This window comes from Salvia miltiorrhiza, chromosome 4, assembly GCF_028751815.1.
Source record: "Salvia miltiorrhiza cultivar Shanhuang (shh) chromosome 4, IMPLAD_Smil_shh, whole genome shotgun sequence".
NCBI classification, from domain to species: Eukaryota; Viridiplantae; Streptophyta; class Magnoliopsida; order Lamiales; family Lamiaceae; genus Salvia; species Salvia miltiorrhiza.
The window spans coordinates 4,992,770-5,017,250 of NC_080390.1; the positions used below are offsets into that span (position 1 = coordinate 4,992,770).

At 41.0% G+C, this 24,481-nt stretch overlaps 3 protein-coding genes across 3 annotated transcripts; all 3 read left to right on the forward strand.

Annotated features, from left to right (window-relative positions):
- The first annotated feature begins 6,000 nt into the window (after positions 1–6,000).
- On the forward strand, positions 6,001–7,635 carry LOC131022349 (uncharacterized). The gene has a single exon (XM_057951804.1). It carries the CDS (start codon positions 6,202–6,204, stop codon positions 7,498–7,500), a length of 1,299 nt encoding a protein of 432 aa, XP_057807787.1. The 5' UTR covers positions 6,001–6,201; the 3' UTR covers positions 7,501–7,635.
- Positions 7,636–7,847: 212 nt separating this feature from the next.
- LOC131022348 (protein PNS1) lies at positions 7,848–10,327 on the forward strand. Its single transcript, XM_057951803.1, has 5 exons — positions 7,848–8,101; positions 8,189–8,527; positions 8,606–9,514; positions 9,590–9,826; positions 9,930–10,327. Exons 1-5 carry the CDS (start codon positions 8,084–8,086, stop codon positions 10,107–10,109), a joined length of 1,683 nt encoding a protein of 560 aa, XP_057807786.1. The 5' UTR covers positions 7,848–8,083; the 3' UTR covers positions 10,110–10,327.
- Positions 10,328–12,762: 2,435 nt separating this feature from the next.
- On the forward strand, positions 12,763–14,080 carry LOC131022887 (protein FAR1-RELATED SEQUENCE 5-like). The gene is made up of 2 exons (XM_057952431.1): positions 12,763–13,032; positions 13,079–14,080. The coding sequence occupies exons 1-2, from the start codon at positions 12,763–12,765 to the stop codon at positions 14,078–14,080; spliced, it is 1,272 nt and encodes a 423-aa protein (XP_057808414.1).
- Positions 14,081–24,481: the final 10,401 nt, after the last annotated feature.

Sequence of the window (24,481 nt, forward strand, 5' to 3'; positions counted from 1 at the left end):
AGTACTTCCTGAAGATTAAACATCTTCTTGAAGCATGCATTGATTTGGTTAGATACTTGGGCTTCGTCAGCCGCCTGTATCTTCCCTGCCTGTTTGGTGTGTAAAACACACTTTTCCCAGTCCTGTTGTAGCAACTCTAAGCATTCAAAGAGCTGCGCCTGTTGTTCCTCGATGGCTTCCACTTCAGGGAGCTCCATCCCTTGTCAGGAAATCTGCAAGAACATTCTGATCAGATTTCAGGATGACAATATCATAATCATAATATTGGCATTCTGCTTACCACCTAATCAATCTAGCCTTTTCAGGTTTAGATTCAATCTTTATTGTTAAGAAAGCTCTAACGTTAGTGTTATCAACTTTCAAAACGAATTTTTTAGCGAGTAAGAAAAGCGGCCATTTTTTAAACGCCTTTCGCACTGCAAAAAACTCCTTCTCGTTGATGTGCCATCGCACAACTTCGTTGTCGGAGAAAAGACCGCTACAGTATCTGCAAGGTTCTTCTCCAGAAGGGGTGATCTTTGTGAGCACTGTTGCCCACCAGAAATCGCTCGCGTCTGTATAGAGGACCAGATCATCCTCATCTTGTGGTATTGAAAGTTTTGGGAGGTTTTTGCAAATCTCTTTCAACTTCTTCATACCCTCTCTATGTTCCTCCTTCCATATGAATGGAACATCTTTCTTTAGTAATGAACTAAAGATTTTCCGATGCTCTGCAAGATTTTTGATAAACATTCCTGCAAAGTTAACAACTCCGAGAAAGCTTTGGAGCTGCTTCTTTTCCTTGAGATCCTCCGGAAATCCCTGGACTTTTTCCACAATATGATCTTGTAGAATTATCCCTGATTCATCGATCTCAATCCCCAGAAACTCCATCTTCTGGGTAGCAATGACTGCCTTCTTTTCTGACAGCACAAGTCCTTCTTGTTGGCAAACATCCGCGAAGATCTCCAGATGCTTGACATGTTCATGAATGTTTTTTGATGCAATAAGAATGTCATCAATATAAACAAACATAAACGAGGAATAATCTTTGAACAGATTATCCATCTTCCTTTGGAATATCTGAGGTGCGTTGGCTAACCCCATTGGCATGACATTCCAGACATAATGTCCTTGTGGAGTTGAGAAAGCTGTGAACTTCTTACTCCCTTCCTCCATGCGAATCTGGTAGAAACCTGATTTGCAGTCGAACTTTGAGAAAACCCTTGCACCTCTGATGCAGCTGATGAGGTGTTCTCTGCTTGGGATGAAGTATCCGTCAAACTCAAGAATGTCATTAATCCCTTTATAATTAATGACCAATCTTGGTTTTCCTCGCTTGATCTCCCCATGATTCCGAACCAGAAATCCGGGACTGCTGTAGGGTGATCTTCCTTCTTCGATCAATTTTAAATCAAGGTGTTCCTTGATTATACTCATCATATCCTGTTGATCACGAGGGTTCATCAGGATAGGTTTGAACCTTACGAACTCATGCTCTTTTCCAGTTTTAACTTTCAAGGTTGCTCTGAGCTGGTTCTTGTCCCACCATGCCAAAGGATCCTCGTGGTAACACTTCTGGATTCTTCTTTTGACGTCGGCAATGGACACCTGTTCTTCTTCCTTGATATCTTTGTGTGATATCAGAGATACTTTGAGGATTTGAATTTCTTCCTCGGAGAGATCTGGGAATCCCTCAGTTCTGCATTTGAGCAAAACTTCTCCGAATCTCCTTTGATCCTTCATTTGGGGTCTCCGGAGTCTGCCATCATCACCACGCTTGCTGCGAAATTTGATTGGCATCGAGCGATGAAAAGCTCCATTGAGCCTTTACACAATGATCTTGTGGTCACAATTGGTTGTGAACACTAGCCTCCTGGCCTCATTGTCTTGTGTATACCGCTTGAAGCTTTCCAGAAAATTATTTCCAAATAATATATCTGCTCCGGTATCATGGAAATAAATTGGTGGAGTTTTGACCTTGTACCAAGGTGTCTGTCCTGCTCCGCCGATCAATATTTCCGTTTGTTTTACTCCTTTTGATAGAAGTAAAATCTTTTTGGAGAAATCTCTTCCTGCAATTCGAGGTAGATCTTCTTCCACGTCTGCTGGAAAAACTTCTCTTTTTGCTGTACAGATTCCTGCTCCTGAATCCACATAAGCAGCAAAATATTCTGCTTTGAATTTCTCGTATAACATCCCAACCGAGATGTATATCGAGAATGGGCTGGTCATTGGATCATCACTCTTTGGCGTCCAATGGTGATCTCCATTCCTCCTGATTTCCATGACCATGGTTTATATTTGTCAAGGAAATCTCGTCCTAGGATCAGGACATCTGCTTCTTGTCCGGCTTGGCCTTCAGTTTGGATTTCAAAACCTCCAACCTCCAGAATTCTGATATATCGGTTGTCTCCTGGATTTGCCAGATAATACAACGAGCTACAGGGAAACTTGTTCTCCCTGCTTGTTGTATCAAATGTTGTAGAAACTTGTCTCCACCCTTCGGGACATTTGAGCTTGATTCTCATGTCCGAGACTGGTGTTTCCTGGATTGTCCTTCTCTCATACGAATGAGAAAAACTTCTTGTAATAGGCCCTGAAGTTAGCCTGTTTCCTTGGAATGATAGCCTTGGTGCTCCTAGTCTGAGACTTTGGGTATGGCTAAGCACCGGCTTGTCTCCAATATCGATGTCGATTTCTCTGATCTGAGGAATCTCCACTCGGTTTGGATTGACTGCCTTGGCCACCTCTTTGAATATTTCTGGAATTTCAATATGTTCTTTTCCCAGAAATAATTCCGTGTGATGGGAATTTGATAAGGCATACGAGACTTGATAAGTCAGTGAGTATGGCTTATTTCCATCCGTCATATATTCCTTCTTTTTGTAGTCCTGATAGAGAGTCAGGGCTCGACTGAAGGATGAATCCTGCAGATTATAAGCGATTTGAGGATAGAACTCGGTTATAATCTTCTCGGCATAAAGATTGCCTGAAAAGGCTCCAAGAATTGATTCCATGGCCTCTTTGATCCTTTTGTCGCAGAGTGCGACGTCAATTGGTTGGTCTATCCCTGGGGAAAGGGAAGATTTGATTACCAATTGAATTGCTCCAATATGAATCCATTTCATCGTACTCGCGACTTCTGGCTTCATTTTCTTGAGATCCTGCCTAATTTCTTCGGCTGGAACCAGCTGGATTTCCACCTGATTACTCGTGATCTCAATTGGAAGCGCCATTTCTTGGCTTGTGATGCCAAAATAGACATGATGCTTCCTTTTGGTTGGAATCAAGCTATGTAATACTTGATTCAATCTTCCATTGGAAAACCCTTGGTAGGTTCGAACCTCTTCGGTTTCCTTCTTGAGTTTTCTCACGAGCTTTTTCACCACTTCTTCTTGTGGAATCAGGAAATGGCTGGTAAATCCATTCTGATCCTCCTTCTGGGTGTGGTGAACTTCGTGCTCCTCTTTAGTCTGACTCGTCTCCGGTTGATCCATCAGTCGTCTCCGAATCCTCAGAACTAAAGACCTCTTCTTGCTCATATATACTCTCATTAGAGGATATATCTTTGAACTGATACACGAGTATCAATTCCTGGTGGTAGATAGCGTCTTCGATATCCGGTGTGGATTCGAATCTTCTTATCTTCCTTTTCTCGTTGTCTGGGCAATTGGTTGAAATATGCCCCTTTGCACCGCACGACCAGCAGTTGCAATCCTTGAAACTTTCATTTGCTTTGGCCTGACTCCTGAGTACGCCTGAAAGTTTTTCTCGCCGGGATTCTCTTTTGATTTGAGAATCGGTTTCTTGATGGTCCGCTCCGTTGGCCTGATTTGTAGGAGCGTGCTTTCTGTCTGGTCCACATCGTTCTTGGCTTCCAAGAACTCCTTCTGGACTTTCTTTCATAGGGTTGATACCTATGTTTCTTTCGGCTCTTCCTTTGATATAGCAATTCAGCACCGATCTCTGTTGGAAGATCAATATTGTCGCACATCAATGGAGATTTCTTGTTGAGTCTCCTCAATCTCGTGAGATTCCTCTGGTCCGCTGCCTTCTGGCACCATTCGGACAGCTTCTTGTGAACATAAGACATCCTTCTTGAAGCACTATCAAGTGGATATCCTCCTGGTGAAACATACTCGTTGATGAACATTTCCCTCCATGGACTCGGAAATTTTGGGAAAAAGAGATCCATGGCTTTCTGATCATCAACCTCCCCCATATGGACATATAGGGTGTACAGGCGCAGAAATTCATCGAGAGCTTTTGGCTCTAGCACCATCAATCTCAAATTGTAAAGTGCTTGTTGATATTTCTTGCGTTTCTCCTCTGCGGATCCTTCGAAAAAACCCATTCCCAAGAAATGGATTTTAATCTGCTTAGTAATTTCCTTAATGATTTCATACATTGACGGGCTACTAAACATTTCTTCCCTTGCTGGAACCTCAATTTTGTCCCAGTATTGTTTTACCATTCCTGCCAGACTGGCTTCGAAGACTCTGGCAAATTCTTTTTTGTCGTAATCAATTGTGGCAATTACGACTTTCAATGATGAAGCCCATTCGTTGATGAGACCCTCCCATTCTTTGAAACTGGCTTCGTCAAGGTTGAGAATCAATCCATATGGATGGACTGGTTCCAGTGTGGCCTTTCCTACAGGAGTATCCTGCATTTGAGGCCTTCGTCGCCTGGTTCGTTGGAACTGGCTTGCATCGTCTTGAGCTGACCCTTTCTTTGACGATTCTTCTTCTTGAGGCTCGGTTTTGGGAACCTCATCTCCTTGGTTCATCTTTAGATCAACCATATTGAGGTTAGCAAAAGATTCTGCTAACTCCTGTAGATCTTCTAATCCGATTCTGTCAAGGCTATTCATGATATTTGCCTTTCATGATTCGGATTATGTCCTCCGGTTGCAACTCCTTGGGTGTTGCATCAAATAGAGGTAGATTCGCTGGACCTTTGGACCATTGATTCCGAATTTTTTCGGAACATGGTTTTCGCCTTTCGATCTCCTCCATTCTCTTCTGGATATCACGCAAGAGGGTTAGTATTTCCTCTTGTTTGAGTGATATTCAGCTTATCTCCATCGGTAGATCATACAGCTTGATGCCATAATATTCCACCGTCTTTTGGATCTCCCGCAAGTTGACGTTGTCGGAAGAGCTTGACTCGATCTTTTGGTAGCTTGGAAAAGCTACACCCGCCTTGTCCTTTGGTTCCATCAGTCGTGGGACCAATGGGCCTCCTCCATGTTTCGTTCAATGGTCGCTCTGACTGCGGCCATTCTCATGAGGTTCTCGTGGTAGAACTGGATACTCGCAATAATATCGCGAATAAGCTCGATATCTCCTCCTCGTCTTAGGTTGGTAACGAGGGCTCGATTGTTCCATCTAAGGTCGCCAATAAAGCGACTGATTTCTATCTCCAAATTTTGGAGAGAGTTCCTGTAGTGTACACATCTCGGACACTCGTCCGGATCCATAAACTTAAATGGAGTCTCCTCCCACATGGGTTACTAATAAAATAAATTAAAAATTACATAATTCCTCTATAAAAACCCGCTCTGATACCATTTTGAGAAGCGCGGGATCAATTAACTCAATTTTTTGCTTAAAAGTACGTGGCGTTGTCTCACAGTCCAGACCCAGATTACAGAGTAACCTATCGGGCACGAGGAAAGTTTCCAGCCGATATACCATTTAAGCACAATTTTAGAGATTAAGTATAAGGGTAGAAATGGTATTTCACTATGAAGTGGGTATTTTTCATAGATGTTTTATATAGGTGGGTAGATTTGATAGATGTATTATAAAAGTGGGTATTAGAGCACCCGCATCGCGGGTACTCGAGGGCCTCCTCGAGGAGATGGCTGGCTTCGAGGAGGGCGATGCAGCGTGGTGTTCCTCGAGGACTCCTCGAGTTATCGAGGAGCCTCGAGTAGGCGCGTGCTCTGCACGCGCCATAAAAAAAAAAAAATTCCTATTTCAATATTTTCGACCGTTTCTTCATTATTTTTTTTTTTTTTTTTTTTTTGCTTTCCAACGGCTCTTTCAACGGCATTCTTCAATTTTCCTTTTTTTTTTTTTTTTTTTTAATCTTCTTTTCTCTCTATAAATAATACTTCTCCCTACAACTCATTCACCTACAATTCATTCATCACAACTCACTTTCATTCATCACAACTCATTCCTTCTTCCTCCTACAATTTTTCTTCCAAAAATGTCGTCACCTGAACATGATTCTTCGCCCGATTCCGACGAAGTCGCTGAAAAGTTCATGGAGTTGGTTGAGTTGCAGAAACAAGTGCTTCAATCATACTACCCCCAACCGGCGCCGGAGCCGGCGCGTGCGAAACGTCCCCGATCATACGTCCACCGTGATCGTGAAGAGGCCCATGTACGTCTTATGCAAGACTACTTCGTCGACAATCCAACGTACGGCCCTACTTTTTTCCGGCGTCGATTTCGCATGCAGAAGGAGCTCTTCTTGCGCATCGTCGAGGCTGTTCAAGGTGAAGATATTTACTTTCATATGAGCACTGATGCACTCGGTCGAGATTCTCTTTCTCCTTTGCAGAAATGCACGTCGGCTATCCGCCAATTAGCCACCGGGGTTAGTGCGGATGTGTTCGATGAGTATCTCAAAGTGGCGGACTCAACCGGTCGTCTATGCCTAAAGAAGTTCTGCAAGGCGGTCATACGGGCTTTTGGAGCCCATTACCTGCGCCGTCCAACGGCAACAGACGTGCAACGCCTACTCCGAATGCACGAGGCGAGACATGGTTTTCCCGGGATGCTCGGGAGCTTAGACTGCATGCATTGGGCGTGGAAGAACTGCCCAAAGGCGTGGCACGGCGCATACACACGCGGGGATCAGGGAGAGCCCACCTTGATATTGGAGGCAGTTGCCTCATTCGATTTGTGGATTTGGCACGCCTTCTTCGGCGTCGCTGGTTCAAACAACGACATCAATGTGCTGAATCAGTCTCCTCTCTTCTCCGACGTGTTAGGAGGAACTGCGGCGCCGGTGGTCTTTCATGCCAACCAGCGCGAATACCGGATGGGCTACTATTTGTGTGACGGCATATATCCGGAGTGGCGTTGCTTCGTGAAGAGTCCATCAATGGCAACCAATCTGAAGGAGGCAAGGTTCAAGAAGATGCAAGAATCGGCACGGAAGGATGTGGAACGCGCCTTCGGAGTCCTTCAAGCTCGGTGGGGAATCATTCGATGTCCGGCGCGCAATTGGTACGTAGAGCACTTGAAGGACATCATGTTGTGTTGCATCATTCTCCACAACATGATTGTGGAGCACGAAGGTGAAGCGGCTGCCAACTGGAGAGATGATGACGGGGCATCTAGCAGTGGTTCGACGGAGAGTGCTGGACAAACACCGGTGGCCTTCGAGGAATATGTGCGAAGGGATAGCCTTCTCCGAGATAGACAACTACATGCTCAGCTCCGATATGATTTGACTGAGCACCTTTGGGCACGTTTCGGACCTCTAGGGCCAGAGTAGTTAATTTTTAGGAATTGTTTTTATTTTATTAAAGTTTTATGTAATATTTAGGATTTTATAATTAATGCAATTTAAATTTGTAATAAATTGTGTTATTTAAATTTGAGAAATAAAATTTAAATGAAAAACATAAAATCAAAACTAATATTATCAAGGAGGCTATCAAGGAACCCCAATGCAGCACTACCTACTCAATAACACAAACACTATCAAGTAGGCTATCAAGGAGGCTATCAAGGAGGTCCCAATGCGGATGCTCTTAAAAACCATTTGCCCTATTCCAAATATCCACGTGTGCTTAAAAATTCGTGCACTTAAAAGCAAGCCGCCGTGGTCCTACTCACACAGGATCACACCTCACCTCAGCAGAAACGGTCGGGACCAACTCGTCAAAAACACCTTCATCTCTTTGTTCTTCGTTCTCGCCACGTGCTCACTACTGCGCGTGGACGGTAAACCTACAACTACGTCACAAAAGCCTATTGTAAAAATGGAATCAATGGTGAGGAGATAGGAGCAGCCAGTTGCATCACCATCGCATAACAAGAAAATCTAACGCTCCTCACCACCGCCACGCGCCGCCATGGGCGCCGCAGAACCCGTCAGTCCGCCGCCTTCAACCTCTTTGCTTCAAGCTCCACTAATCTCTCTCTCTCTCTAATTTTTTTTGTGATGTTTTTCTTTTCAGGTAGTGTTGCAGGGAGGGAACGAGAAATTGGAGAGAGAGAATGTGGAGTTGAAGGATTTGGAAATGGGGGAGGCCAATGTTGAAAGGGAATCGGTGCAGACACATCCCCCAAATGCGTTTCACATGTCGAGAATGCAGAGATTGAGCGCCACAAACCCTCTCAGACTCGTCATGGATAATGCGACGCGAGTCGCCTCTCCCTCTCCAGCTCGCCCCCCGCCGCGCCCCTCCCCGGCTCAGCCGCCGCCACCGCCGCGCGGCTCATCTTCGCCCCCTCCTCCTCCTCCTCCCATGGAGCAGCCGCCGTCGCCGCAAACTCGCTCCATACCCACCCCACAGGTAAAAACAAAAAGAAAAGGAGTCGAAAATCGAAATCTGTGGTGATTAATAAATTAATCGAGGACTATTAATTTGCAGCAATCGGTGGTGACGTTGAATTCGAGGAAATACACAAACAAGATCTCTCTGTTGGTCTTCACAGTGCACATGGCGGCGGCGGTGGGGCTGGTGGGGTTCTTAATATTTAGGGGCGTGAAAGGGCTATTGGAGGAAGGCAGTGCTCGGCGGAGAGAGAAGCGCGTGTTGAAGTATTTCCTACCTCAAGTGGAGGCGGCATCTCTCCTCAGCATCACGCTCGCATTCGTGTGGCAGAAGGCCGTCAGAGTGTGGCCTCACATCATGGTGCACATCATAATTTGGGGCTCCTTTGCCCTAACTCTCGCCACCGGAATCCTCTTAATCTGCTTCCAAACGCCGGCCACCGACGGCGTCGGCGCCCTCTACATCGCCTTCGCCGTGGGCAACGGACTCTACGCGTGCTGGGTGACGCAGCGGACCAGTTTCTGCTCCAGAATCTTCGTGAAATCGCTGGAGCCGGTGTCGAAATTCTCCGATCTAAACCAGCCTACGTATTGGATGCTCGGAGCTGCATTCTGCTGGATGTCGCTGTGGATTTTCGCGGTGGTTGGGGCCTTGAACTTCTACGTTCCGCCATTGATAATATTAGCGCTGGTTCTGAGCTTGGCTTGGACTGCTGAGGTGATGAGGAATGTGGCTAATTTGACCGTTAGCAGAGTCATTGCTCTTTACTATCTTAGAGGAATGCAATCCAGCACTCAGTTCTGCTTCCAGCGAGCCTTGTCCAATAACCTCGGAAGCGCCTGCCTCGGATCGCTCTTCGTCCCCACCATCGAGGCCCTCAGGATCGTCGCCAGAGGCTTGAATTTGATCGAAGGAGAAGACGAATTCATGTTCTGCTGCGCGCATTGCTGCCTCAGAGTCATGGAGTCCATCTTCCGCCGTGGGAATGGCTGGGCTTATGTGCAGGTACTACTCATTAATCATCATCATCGCACGAGTGTAAAACTAGTATAAGTAATAATGACATAGCGTATTGTGCAGATCGCAGCTTATGGGAAAGGATTCGTCAAAGCGTCTCAGGACACTTGGGAGCTCTTCGTGAAGAGGGAGATGACGGAGGTCGTGGACTCCGACATAACGACGGCCATATGCTTCCTCACCGGCGTCTGCAGCGGGGCAATCTGCGCCATCGTCGTGTCCGCGTGGACGGCCACCCTGCACCGGCCGGGCTACATCGGAACGCTGGCGGTGCTAGCTACCTTGATCGGTTACCTAATGGTTGGTGCTCCAACAACCACTTGCAAATATTTTCTCCATTAATTACATGTGATTTGTTTAATTAATTAATGTAATAATGTATTTCCCTTTTGTCATTGGACAGACTAGGATTGCAATGGCATTACCCCATGCCTGCGTGAGCTGTTACTACGTCTGCTACGCCGAGAATCCCGAGAACCGGCTGTTCGACCGGACCATACAGGACCGGATCGACTTGATAAAATCGGGCCGGATCGACGTCTTAGTCCCGACGCCGAGGGTTCCGCGGAGATTTCAAAGGTAGCTAGTAGCGGTTTGGGGTTTAGAATTTAGATTTTGATCAACTTATGTACATATATGTAAGTTATGATGGAGTAACATTTAATTTGTTGTTGATTTGTCACGCAAGATTGAATAAGGCAATTTAGATGTCAAATTTGTAGCAATATTGTGTGTGGAGACAGCGTGTAGGTAGGCGAAGGAGATTGAATAATCTTGAAGATGAAGTGAGTGCTTTAGAAATGGTGGCCACATTCATTTTATTCCTACTTCTACGAGTAAATAGTAAGAAGGCTACAAAAGGGAAAGCCTTCTTTGTGTCTCATAGTTTATGGGATCAGAATTTTGGATCTACTTTTGGATCTACTTTTGAGAAATATACGATTCGATGTATTCTGCGATGCCCCACCATTATTTTAGTGTCGTTGTCTCAATTTGGTTAGCTTATAATCTTAAGAGATACTAATATAGTACTACTAAATTGACAAATGCTTGTTTATTTGGTATTGGGGGGATGAGTTGGGAATTTAATTATGCGTAGTCCACTAATTATTTTCTGGCTCATTATTGATCATGATAAGGTGATGAGAACTAAAAATTTCCACAAAAATGGCAATGTAGAGTTAATATATTGATATTTTCTTAGCTCTTTTTGAGTGGAATGCCTGTGATTATATTGGTGAAAACCCAAATCACACGCCGATGGTCGTGTGTTATGTTACTTAGGTGTTCAATTTGGGAGAGAGAGAAAATTTGAAATGGGTTGGGGCAAGATACCGCCATTCGTATGTCTCTCACACACACGTACTAATACGTATAATGCATAGCCGCACATACACGCAATACACACATATGGACTAACACTAATCAAAGAAATCATCGCGCAGGCAATTATACAAATCCGCACATCGTCTTGCAATATAGATAGCTGTTTTTGTAGGAAAAAAACACCTTCATTACACCTTCCAAACGTATTCCCTAACTTCGTCTATGCTCGAAAATACTAACCGTTTTTTATACTTTTTCGGTCTCCGAAACATGTTATGTAACACAAATTTTAAGGAGAGTAAATGTCACTTTCTGTTTGCTTGAATTATTAATTATGTCTCAACTTTTCGATATTATTAAATTAGTATCAATCTATCAATATTTTTTTAATTGTGTTCCATAAAAAAAATTCGACATTCAAAAATTGACTTGGAACGCCGGAGTTTAATTACGTGGACTTATTAGTTCACATGGAATTGCCAAGTTTATTATATTGTAATAAAAAAATTTAGGGTATCATATTAAACTTGAACTATATCCGCTTTATCAAAAATATCATGGAACTTTTGAAATATTTTCTAAACCCTCAAAGTATCAGGATTTTATCAAATATATCTCGCATCTCTTTTATGGCCACTGGAAACATGACGTGGCTCGCCGGATGCCATAGTGTAATTTAAATTCTATTTTTTTTTAATTTATGTCATTTTATATTCTCTTTTTTTAATCCATGTCATTTTATAAATGAAAAATCCATCCTGAAAATTAAAATCTATTCTACCCGAAATAATTGAAATTCACGGTGGTCTTCCCTTTTTAAAATCTCAAGCCCTAATTGAATAAAAAAAAATCACGCTAATCGTTTCTCTCTGCTCAGATAAAAAAAATCACCTGGCTACAGTTCTTGAAGATGTGTCAAAGATAAAATTCACGCCAAGTTTATAGATGTTACGTGTGTAAAAGGTCAAACTTTTGCTCTCTCCTTCATGGGAGTCCTCGTCCTCATTGATATTGATAGCCTAGTTGTAACTGCTATAAGTGGCCAAGACCGTCCTAGGAGGCTTTGTCTACCCTACGTCCCTGCCTTCTACGCACTGTCGTAGATCAAGTGACACGTGTTTTCTCTGTTTTGTTATTTATTTTGTTACTTGGAAAACCCAGACCGGTCCTTGTATTTTTGCTTAACCCAGACCGGATGTGGGTTATTGTTGAATACCACCAGTAGTGTACTGAACTTTTGATATCTCGTTTTCCGGTGTAGCTCTTGCTACCTATGAATGCTAGTAATTAATTTATTTTTCCGTCTGTAACTTGTGTTTACACGTTTCGACCATTGAACGTGTTGATTGTAGTTTGAATGAATGTAAACCGTGGGATACGTATTTTTTTAAATTTTTTGGCTTTTCCTCAAAGCCTTATTCTGTGGAAGTATTATCTTGTGAGGGTAAAATTAAAAATTTAAAAATGGGTTCTCCAGCATTGTTGCTATTCTTTGACGTTGTAAGCTTTCAACTGGGTTTGTGAAATCCGCCGAAGTATAATATTCTCCAGCACTCACCGTTCACCTTTGTTGCTGCTGCATTACTGTGTGAAGAATTCTCGAAGGTAATTTTATACCTTTCTCTTATTTTTTTTGGTTTATTGTTGGTAATTTTTGTGGGGAAAAATATTATTATTGTCGTCTTAATTTTTGTTCTTTTTTTGTATAATTATTGTTTGTAATTATATAATTATTGGGAAAATATTTAATTATTGTTGGTAATTCTTGTGGAAAAAAATATAATCGTGATTTACGTTAGTTAGCCCTTTTCTTGCCTTTATTTATTTAGGTGCAATAGTGATTATTATTGTTTAAGGCAACTTATATTTTCCACGCCATTGCTGAATCTGCTCTTGTGAATTGAAGGGAAATGGATATCGATTTAAATATATCCTGTAGCAGTGATGGATGTTCCGATAGTTATAGTGGCAATGGTATTCAACGTGATTTAAGTAATAGTGATTCAGGAGGTGATAATGAGCAATCGACTGATGCAATGTCCGAAGAAAGTGTTTGTGCCAACGAAGACGAACCGAATGGCGAATCAGTTGAGGAAGAAAGTGTGAATGGAGATTTAGTGACATTGCGTGAAGTGGAATCCATGATTAATGTTGGAAGTGCTATTGACACCCTTGACGAAGTTTTTATGTTGTATTGTCAATATGCGCAGATGATTGGATTTTCAGCTAGGAAAGGGGCGCAAGGGAAATTCAAAAACACAGAAAATTGTATGTTCGAAGGCTTATCATTGTTCATGCGAGGGACCACCTGATAACAAGGCCTCAAATGGTAGGCTAGCGGCCTACAAAAAGCAGAGTTATAGAAGCAACTGCAAGGCTAGGCTACGTGTTGGTCGTACAGATGTTGATTCTCCTTGGGTCATAACTTTGTTCGAGAAAGAGCACAATCATGAATTGGTACATCCAAGCGAAAGTTATTTGTTGCGCTCTGCCCGTGAAATGACACATTCCCAGAAGACTTTGCTTATGTCAATGAAGTCAAGTGGTATTGGGGTTAGTCGTTCGTATCGTTTTTTGGAAAATGAAGCGGGAAGTCGTGAAAATATTGGTTTCATACGCAAGGATGTGTATAATGAACTCAACTCCAACAATGCGAAAATGGCTAAAGTTCCTAATTACGATGCGAACAAATTGTTGGAGTATTTCACCGAGAAAGGATTGAGCGACCCTTCGTTCTATTGGAAGGTAAAAGTCACCGACGATGGTAAGCTTCAAAATCTCTTTTTTAGGGATAGTAGATGTCTGACAGATTATCAGCATTTTGGTGACGTGATTTTTGTTGATGCGACGTATAAAACTAACAAGTATGACTTGATATGTGTCCCTATTGTTGGAATAAACCACCATCGGATGAACGTAATGTTTGCAATTGCTTTTTTATCCAATGAGAAGACCGAGTCTTACGAATGGTTGTTTTCTACCTTTCTTGAGTCAATGTATCATAGAGAGCCTTCTATCATATTTTCTGACCAAGATCAAGCTCTTATGAACGGTGTTGATGTTACATTTCGTGATGCAAAGCACTGGCTTTGCCAATGGCATATTAATAAAAATACCGGGAAGCAATTTGGACACTTCAACCAGAACAAACACTTTAAATCATTGTGGTTCCGGTGTATGAATGGTTGTGAGACGACGAAGAGTTTGAATCAAATTAGGCAACTATGACCGATGAATTCAATCTGTTGGAGAATAGATGGTTTAGTTGCATGTACAAGTTGAGAAAGAGATGGTCGTCTGCTTTTACTCGAGATAAATTTACTGGTGGATTGCATGCAACGTCTCGCAGTGAAGCGATCAACAGGGTGTTGAAAGAGTTGAGTTCTTCTACTTCAAGTGTCCATGAATTTGTACTAGGATTTGAGAGAATGCAGATAAATTGGCGTAGACAAGAGTTTGAGGAGGATGCTTTGTGTCGAGGAATGCCCGATATGTTATTGCAATCAAGTGAAATTCTCGTTCAAATTGGTCAGCTTTGCACACGAAATATTTTCAAGTTATTCGAGTATGAAGCTTTGAATTCTGTATCTGTTAAAGTTACACACGAACCACTAAATTTGAATGACGAGTTTCTTGTGTTCAAGGTATGTTCCAAAACAGCATTTAGAGGTTATCGGATTGTGGAAATTTAATCAAGCCACGAAAATGGGTTCTTGTTCATGCCATATGTGGGAGACAGAAGGTGTTATTTGTCAACACCTATTTAGAGTTTATTTCAATATGAACTTGGAAAGGTTGCCGGAAGAAATGTTGCTAAATAGGTGGCAAAGGGTGTCGAGGGACAGGATACCTTTAAGTCAACGGTCATTCTTGAAAATATTTCGTGCAAAACTCATTGGTTCATGCGATGTCCACTTCCCGCGAACTCGTTGGTTCATGCAATGTTTCTGGTCTGCACGTATGTTACTTGTCAATTAGAAGATCAATCTTACAGTTTACATTATTATTACAAACATTAAATTGCATAGAAACTAGTAGCACGTTGTGATTCGTATGACTTACAAGTCAAGTATGGAGAGGACGCAACTCCAATAGGCTAGCGGTTTCAGAGCACGACGGACACTTCATAAAGTGTCAAATAGAAAATATTAGCGACAAACTAAATATTTCATGTACAACATAAAGGTCTAAAACTAAATACCCTAGGTAATATTGGAAGCTTGACGGGCTCACCTGTGCATTTCGTGAATGGCGACGGATTTGGCAAATGCATCGGTGACAAAGTATGTGTCCGCATGGCATACTACTGGAGAAAGATTAAGAAAATATTGAAAGATTAGTAACACATCTTCCATACTTTTACGATCCTGGACAGTTGAATGTAAATATAAGTTATGAATACTCGTTAAAAAGACAAACCATGCTGCATACTGGCCACTTCCACCAGACAGTTGGTTACATCTCTCACAATGAAACGCGCCGATGGCATGCCCGAGACCACGTTGCAAATCCCTTTCATCGGTGGCATCCTTATAGTAATTTTTGGATTGAACTTGGTGTAGTTCGTCGCTTATAATGCGCACGACATGAGGATTAATGCAGTAGCCCGGCAAAAGTTCATCTTCTATCATGTCAACAAGTCAAAGCCCAATTCAGACAAGTTTGCGAAAATCATAAAAGGGTTGGCATCGATGAATGAACAGTGTTGGCTCATACATCAAAGTACATTTCGAACATGGGAGCTTCATAGAAGAAATTCTTTTTCATTAGATGTATATACTTAAAGATATGCATAACAAAAAATACGACGAGCACGACAATCAATACTAACATTCTCAGCGATAATCAGCCGCACGTCTTCAAATTGTGCATGGGCGAGGCACATTGGACACTAGCAAGAAACATGCAAATTATATGAGCGAAAAATTAACAATTAGTGCATTTTCTAAACAGACAGCTCTCTATCGAACGTAAATAACTTTAGGATTCTCGCGATCAGATAACCAATGTCGTATGCAACTACATCTGAACAAATGGCCACAAGGTAAGCAATTACATAAGAGTTTAAGAGAGTTGTCAGCATATTTGTAGAATATTAGTTAAACTTCAAAGGGTAAATCTCACTTTTAAAAAAATATGTATTTCTAGATTAATATTACTTAAACTTCATAGTATTTTAACATCCTTCCATTCAACAATTAATATTTCGAAACTATTATAATGTATGTGTGATTTGTCGAAGTTTCATTTTAAGATTTTCACATACGGAGACACTGTTTTGGACTGAGGAGTTACAGTGAAACATTTTTCATCATCCAATGCAATTTCGAAAAGTGTCTCACCTAATCTTATTCCGTCACTATCACAGGTACAAAAAATATTATATTTATCGTCTGCAAATTCTGCATACCATCGATGCAAAAGAAAGGGGACTTCCAATCAGCTTAATATATCATGTACCCATTTGCCAAAAGTATTATTCATTGAAATTCCCCCAAAATATTTCCTTCCTACGTTGCCAGAATACAATATATGCCCATCAACAAATATTAATGCAGTCAAGAATATTTTCTTCAATTAAGAAGGACTAGAACAATTCGCTATTAGTAATATTCACAATTAACTACAAATTTGTAGGTCGTCATAAAATTGAACCTATGAAAGAAGTGACTATAAAATATTTGCCATGACATAAAACTCAAAGGCTTTTCAAATTTTATGTATTCAACACAAATGGAAAATTCAAATTTGTAGTAGTACATATAGCAGCGTGGTGTCAATTCAAACTTTTTTCGAGACAGCTATTAGTTGTGTTCAAACAATAAAGCTTACTAAGTGTCTATCAAATAGCTAATCTATTTTTCTTAGCTACTTCTCTATTATGTACTGTTCTCTAGCACATGTGAGAATAACTTGCACGCAAGTTATTCTACAAATTTACTTGATAAATGTAATATTAAGATTATCATAACTTTTATTTAAAAGTTCAGTTACTTGGTTTGGAAATTAGTAGAAAAACTTACGGAATAGTAAAAATAAGACACTAATTTATCCTGGAGAAAAAATAGGTGTCACTAAATTATAAGCGTCCTAAAAATGAAAAAAAAAATGAAAAAAGGGATATTAATTGAGGATTATGAAAGTGAAAAAATATTAGTGCAAATGCAATTGGGCTTTGAGGAAAAAAATAGTGAATAATATTAATGGTGGCATATATTAAGAAAATTTATTAATAAAGAATGGTAAGGGAAAATATTTTCATACAGTATCCTAATAAAAAAAATGGGACAAAGATTAAATTGTTATTTCAAAATGTTCAAATTATAAATATGTTTCGAACTTATATTTGAGATGTAAGTAAATGAATATCAAATTATAAGTATAAGTTTCAAACCTATATTTCAGATGTACTTAAATGATTCACTTGGTTTCTCTATTGGATTCCACTAATCACCTTTGAATTTGAGAATTTCCAATCGATTCCCCACTAATCACACTAGGATTTGAGAATCTTCATTCGATTCCCCACTAATCACCTTTGAATTTGAGAATCTCCAAACGCTTCCCCACTAATCACTCTTGGATTTGAGAATCTCCAATCGATTACCCGCTAATCACCTTTGGATTGGAGAATCTTCATTCGATTCCCCACTACTCACCTTTGAATTTGAGAATCTCCAATCAATTTCCCACTAATCACTCTTGGATTTGAGAATCTTCATTCGATTTCCCACTAATCACCTTTGAATTTGAGAATTTCCAATCGATTCCCCACTAATCACTCTAGAATTTGAGAATCTCAAATCGATTTTCCACTAATCACCTTTGAATTTGAGAATCTTCAATTGCTTCCCAACTAATCACCCTTGATTTTTGAGAATCTCAAATCGATTCCCCACTAATCACCTTTGAATTTGAGAATCTCCAATCGATTCCCCACTAATCACTCTAGAATTTGAGAATCTCAAATCGATTTCCCACTAATCACCTTGAAATTTGAGAATTTCCAATCGATTCCCCACTAATCACTCTAGAATTTGAGAATCTCAAATCAATTTCCCACCAATCACCTTCGAATTAGAGAATCTTCAATCGCTTCCCAACTAATCACCCTTGATTTTTTAGAATCTCAAATCGATTCCCCACTAATCACCTTTGAATTTGAGAATCTCCAATCGATTCCCCACTAATCACTCTAGAATTTGAGAATCTCAAATCGATTTCCCACTAATCACCTTTGAATTTGAGAATCTCAAATCGATTCACCACTAATCACCTTTGAATTTGAGAATCTCCAAACGCTTCCCCACTAATCACTCTAGAATTTAAGAATCTCAAATCGATTTCCCACTAATCACCCTTAATTTTTGAGAATCTCAAATCGATTCCCCACTAATCACTCTTGGATTTGCGAATCTCCAATCGATTCTCCACTAATCACCTTTGGATTGGAGAAACTCCAATCGCTTCCCACTAATCACCCTTGGATTTGAGAATCTCCATTCAATTTCCTACTAATCACTCTTGGATTTGAGAATCCTCATTCGATTCCCCACTAATCACCTTTGAATTTGAGAATCTTCAAACGCTTCTCCACTAATCACCCTTGGATTTTAGAATCTCCAATCGATTCCCCACTAATCACTCTTGGATTTGAGAATCTCCAAACGCTTCCCCACTAATCACTCTACAATTTGAGAATCTCAAATCGATTTCCCACTAATCACCTTTTGTTAGGTCCGGAGGGTCTCGAATAGGTGTATGGGGGGGGGAATACACCTATGGGCTATTTTTCAATTTCTCCTCTAAAAACAGAGGGATCTCAAGATTGAGATCAAAACAAAACTTTACACGCAAACTATGACACCTGTTGACTGAAAAGAGTTTTGACCAAACAGGGTAGACGACTGATACTGAAAACTCTTCAGTAAGGAGTTATCAGTTAAGTTATTGGAACTTAACTGATGCACGTAAGGGCTTCAGTCGAGTTTGCTAAAACAGAGATGATATAAGTCTTCCTGACTATCAGAGGATAGATCAGTCAGACTGATATCACACGCAGCGGAAATAAACTTATTTCGTAATAGCCTCGGTTGAGCACGTTGTTAGTCTTAGGTTTCTCTTTGCAGTTATTCAGTTTTCAGTTTATCAACAGTAAGAACACAGATAAGTATGTAAAGACTGAAAGCTGTAAATAACACAGAGAATTTTACGTGGTTTGGAAAACACTTTCCTACATCCACGGTCGGTTGATCAGACCAACAATCCACTCCGCAAGTGCTTAACTGGTGCACTGCAAACCGAACCGTGTGCTTTCCGGGTGCACACAACCGTTCCACTGAAGAGACCTTTCTTCAGTACCCACGCTTCACTCGCGTCGGATTTCTCACTCCTAGCACGAGCTTGCACTAGGATCTCACGGAGTCAGAGTACCTTCCTGAACTCATTTTCCACTCAAACACTCGATTTCTTTATTACGAAAGGAGGTTTGAAAAACTTGCCAACTAGACTTCAAAGAACAAGTTCTTTGGAGCAAGTTTTGACCTGGGCTTCTTGGTAAACATATATATGCCTAAGGTCTAAGAGAATGTGTGTAATCAGTAGTGACTGATTTTGGCTTTGGAATTCTCTTCTTCGATTCAAGCTTTGAGGAATTTAAGCTTTGGGCTGAGTAGCAATTTTGGCAGAGCTTCAGCTTAGGTCGTTGAATCGGTGAAAATTGAAGTTGATCCTCGAGCGCTATTTATTGGAGAGGTCTTGAATAGATCCGTTGGTGGAGAACGTCTTCAAGATTTCTTCCATTGGAGAGCATTTCGAATTTGGGCTGAGGCTTCATCTTGAGATCTCTGCATTTAATGCGGCTGTACTATGTAAGCACATGGCTTCCTTTGAACGTTGGAAGTTCAGTCCGAGGAAGAATGTTTAACTGATATTTGACTTTAGTATCAGTCTGCTGAGTCCACGGAGCACACATTAAGTAATCAGTTCTGAACTGATTCTTCAACTGATATATACTTCAGTTGGTATCTTCAATCTTCAGTACTTCAGTTCTTCGGTCCTTCAGTCTTCAGTCTTCAGCTTTCAGAACTACTAACTAAACTAGAAGCGAACTCTAACACTTGAGTTCAAAACAGTTCTAGTCTATTACAAATTAAACCTAAGGATTTTGGTATCATCAAAATAAAACCTGATATTCCATGGGGTTCCCAACAATTTCCCCCTTTTTGATGATGCCAAAACCTTACGGCAGTTCTAAGCAAAACAAAGACTGAACTCAGAGCACAAGTTCTAAAACAGGGTGAAAACAGTTCCCCCTTAGCAATAGAACCTAATAACTTGTACTTCAGAGTTATGAACACATCAGTTCGAACGAGGAAAAAGACATTAAACCATAATCAGAGCCTGGACAAAAAGTTATTGTCTTCAGGTTGAGATAAAAAAGAAGTTCTTTTCATTTGCAATAAATTGACTGATGAGACATCAGTCGAGGTACAGAGCAAACTTACATTGGAGTACAAAAATAAATATAAAATCTCATGGGAAAACCTATGGACTCCAGCAGTCTGCTTGGCTGCGCCTTGAACTTCTTGATCTTCATCTTCTGTCTTCAGTCTTCATGTTCCTAAGCTTGTTCTATTCCCACTTGTTTTCCTTCAACTTGAGGTCTCCTTGGCTAATCTTCCTCATGATCATCGTGATGATCATTTTGCTTAATCGACTTCAGTCTTTTGACTTTTCCCCCTTTTTGGCAACATCAAAAAGGTAGAATTGACTGAAGGATGAAGCTAAGGCCATGCGAGGAAATCGAATCGCAGAATGGTCCAGAGAAAGAAGCCTTGGGTAGGATGGAGATGAAGAATGCGAAGGTTTAGAGAAATAGATAAATGAGGGAGATGAAGAAAGGGACAGGGGTTGATTTGCATGGCTCTCAGAATGGGAAGAGAAGAGAGCTGCTATCATGCAAACCGAAGAGGGCTGAGGAGAGGTTTCTGGAGGAGAGAGAGAGAAGTAGAGGGAAGTGTGTGGGTAGAGAGAATCGAGTCAGTGACTATCGTGAGGATAGACACTGTCGATGTCCATCCAGCACTTGGCCCATGAGGAGAAGACCTTGTGCAATGGGTTGCGCCGGTTGACAATGAGCTTCTGCTCATCGCTGTTGCACCACACGGGAGCTTTACAAAAGGGTGATAAGCTCGCCTGAGGAACAGGTGAAGTCCGTCTGCTTGAGACAGGTACTTCAAACCGTATGGTCCAAGCATGAGGATGGAAGACGCTCGCGTCAATGGATACAAGTGAGAACAACGCAAGCTTTGACGTCGGAGGGATGTTGAGTTCCAGTGGAAGGGTCCGGTGAAGACCAAGTATGCGAGCGTCATTCTTCCACTCCATGACTTTGCAGTCATTGAATTCTCCTAAGTCGGAACAAAAATTTTCTCTGCAATTTTGAAAGAATTTGAAATTTTCTCACAGCGCAGCCGACTTTCTGTTATCCTTCCGCAGAGTCGATGAGAAATCAAAGATGGATTGGGCCAGAGCAGACGGTGCCTTGGGCCTCTTGGGCGGGGTGGAGAAAGTCGAGCTGAATTTCACCCGTTTTTTCGACGGGTCAAAAACAATTAGTAAATAATAGATTAATTAATAAAATGTAGTGGTGGGCCATGAGTTTTTTTGTGAATAAATATAAAAAATAGGAATAAAAAATAAATAAATTGTGGTGAAGTAGTATTCAAACATAAAAAAAATGCATTTTTAGGAAATAATCCAAAATGATAAAATATGCATGTTTTTCAAAGACAATGAGAGTATATAGTTTTAAAAAGAGGGTACATTATATATATAATCAATGCTATTTTATTTTATAAAAATAAAAATATAAATATAATGTTACTCCCTCCGTCCTATCGAAAGTGAATCAATATTTTTTAGCCATCCCAATTCATTTCTATTTTTGGAAAAAAAATAAATTAAAATCTTAATCAACATAATTAAGTGTACCCTTATCTTTTCCTAATTTAAGCTATGAATGCAATTAGTCTAATTTTACTTTGGCCCAATTTCAAATTCGACCCTCATTTTGCTGAGTCTCTCGAATATTCATCACCCCACATTCTTGAAACCCTATTTTGCTCTCTTGTGCCGCCTCTCTCTGATCTATCTTGAACGTTCTTCTTCGTTTCTTTCGACATATTCTTAGAGCATCTCCAGCCCTTGGCGCTTGGAGTTGCGCTAATTGGTGGTCCCCACCTTAGTGCCACCCCCCTCCAGTGTATTGGCGCTTACAATGGCGCTAAAATCTCAATTTCCAATTAATCTCATTTTTTTACTCTTTTAATTTAATTTTCAATGTTCCATTAATTAAAATAAAATAAAGATTACATAAATTTAAATAATTAAAATTAAATAAAAATTACATAAGTAGAGGCTATTGGAATCGATCGAACTCACGATCACACAGCAAGTAATCGAAAGAGAAAATATGAGAGAGACACCAGGGTTTTACGTGATTCGGTTATCAAAACCTACGTCTACGGCAGATGATCTTCTTCACTATTTCAATGGAACAGTAAATGAGTTACAACAGATATGATCGAGCTCAACCTGGCTCTTCTCTCACAAAACCTCTCTATACAAGTCCAGTAAACTACTCACTATCAAGGAATGAAATAACTCTCTCTCCCAACTCGCAAAGAAAAGAATGATATCAGCTCTCAAGAAAAACCACATAAAAGATCTCTAGCTAACAAACTCTAAAAACAAACTTTATCTATTTGTAAGCTTCGATCCCCTACGAACGGCCCATATATGCATGCACCCCATGCACCAAATGCACAACATAAATTTAAATCAATCCTCTACACCTCATCATGTCCTTGAGCATATTATTGTGCAATGAGCCTCCGACATAGCCGAAGTGTCTGTGTTGAGAATTTTGTAATCAAGCTCTTATCTTCGTACTTCGGCTTCTCGCAGCCTTCCCTCGACTTCTTTGGCTCGCACGTCGGCTTTTTTGAATTTTGCCTTGGCGATAGAACCAGTTTGAATGGCATGTTCTTTCATGATCTCGGCGACGTGTTCAAGTGCCATTTAGTACGCCAACTTGTCCGACGATGATTCATCCTTCTTCCATTTTTCTTTGTCGCGCTTCGCCGCCTTCTAGCCTTGGGGCCGCATCGTGATGCTCGGCTCCGAGGATGTTGTAGTTGGCGCTCCGTTGGATCCCTTCGACTTCTTAGAGGAATGAACATCTTCGCCCTGAGATGCGAACTTTTGACATTTGCGCAAAATGTGCCAATATTTGACGTACTTGAATCGAGCTCCATGGTTGGACTCGTAGATTTCTTGCGCGGCTTCACTGATTTGTTCGTCGCTCATCACGCTTCCCCAATTGTCTTTGCACTTGTCGTATATTGCCTCCCAAGCTTTAACACTCTTTTGAACGCGTTGAAAATGAGATTTGATAAGTCAGAGCTCACGATGAGTAGTTCCCGGTGGCCTTCTCGCGTTATATTTTTCTGTGATGCTACCCGAATATTCGGGAGCCTTTTAACTATCTCCCAATATGGAGTTGTGGGTAGCCTCAGCCCACAACATGCATATGAGCTACGTCTCGACGGAGGTGTAACCACTACGGATCCCTTTGCAGCCTTCGGCTTCACTTCGTCGACAACGGGGGGTGGGTCCGCCGAGGGTGGAACATTGCCCACCTCTAACGCGTTGGACGCTTGGAAGAAATGAGTGAACCCCATCATCGGGTTGGTAGTCGGAATGGCCGCATCATGAGAATACTTCTTGAAAAATTCATCAAAACCTTCCTCCATTGCTTGAAGTTGATATAAACATTAAAGAGTGTGGAGAAATTGTAGAGAGTTTGTAGAATATGTGAAAAAAGAAGAAGAGAAAGTGTAGTATTTATAGAAGAAAAAAGGAAAAAAAAAAAGCATTTGCAACGATCAAAAGAAAGAAAAAAAAGAAAAGAAAATTAACTGTTTGCAACGGCTGTATTTCAGATTTAAGTTTATTTTTTTGAAAAAAGAAATTCATGCGTGAGATACACACGGCTTCAACCTTTCTCTTCGTGCCAAGGCATGAGCCTTCATGCCTCCCTCGAGCCCTATCCATTTCCTTTACACCAGCTCGATCCAGCTCCAATTTTTGGGGCTGGAGAAGCTCTTATTTGCTCTTTTCTGCCGCCTCCCTCTGCCTGATTTATCGCATGTTGAGTATATAGGGGCTATTGGTCATAAGTGTGTCTCTGTTAGGACTTAGGGGTTAAGTTGCTATTTTTCTCTTAAATTAGTACCCTTTATCGTAAGTTGAATTATTATTTGTTGGGTAAATATCACTTTTTGGCCCATCGTTTGAGCGTTTTCTCAAATATATCCCACCCTAAGCATATTTACAAAACAATACCCATCGTTTCATTTTTTTCTTATTTGTGGCCCGCAAAAATTTTCCGGCTACCGGTAAATGATGTGTTCCGGCCAAGTGCCATGTAGCTATTACACGTCAACATTTAAAAAAAAAGAAAAAAAGAAAGAAAATACACATCATAAGTTAAAGAAGCGCAATCCCATCCCAGTGCTAAGCACTTCCCTGCCCCAGCGCTGGCCTGGCCTGGAAGCTGCAGCC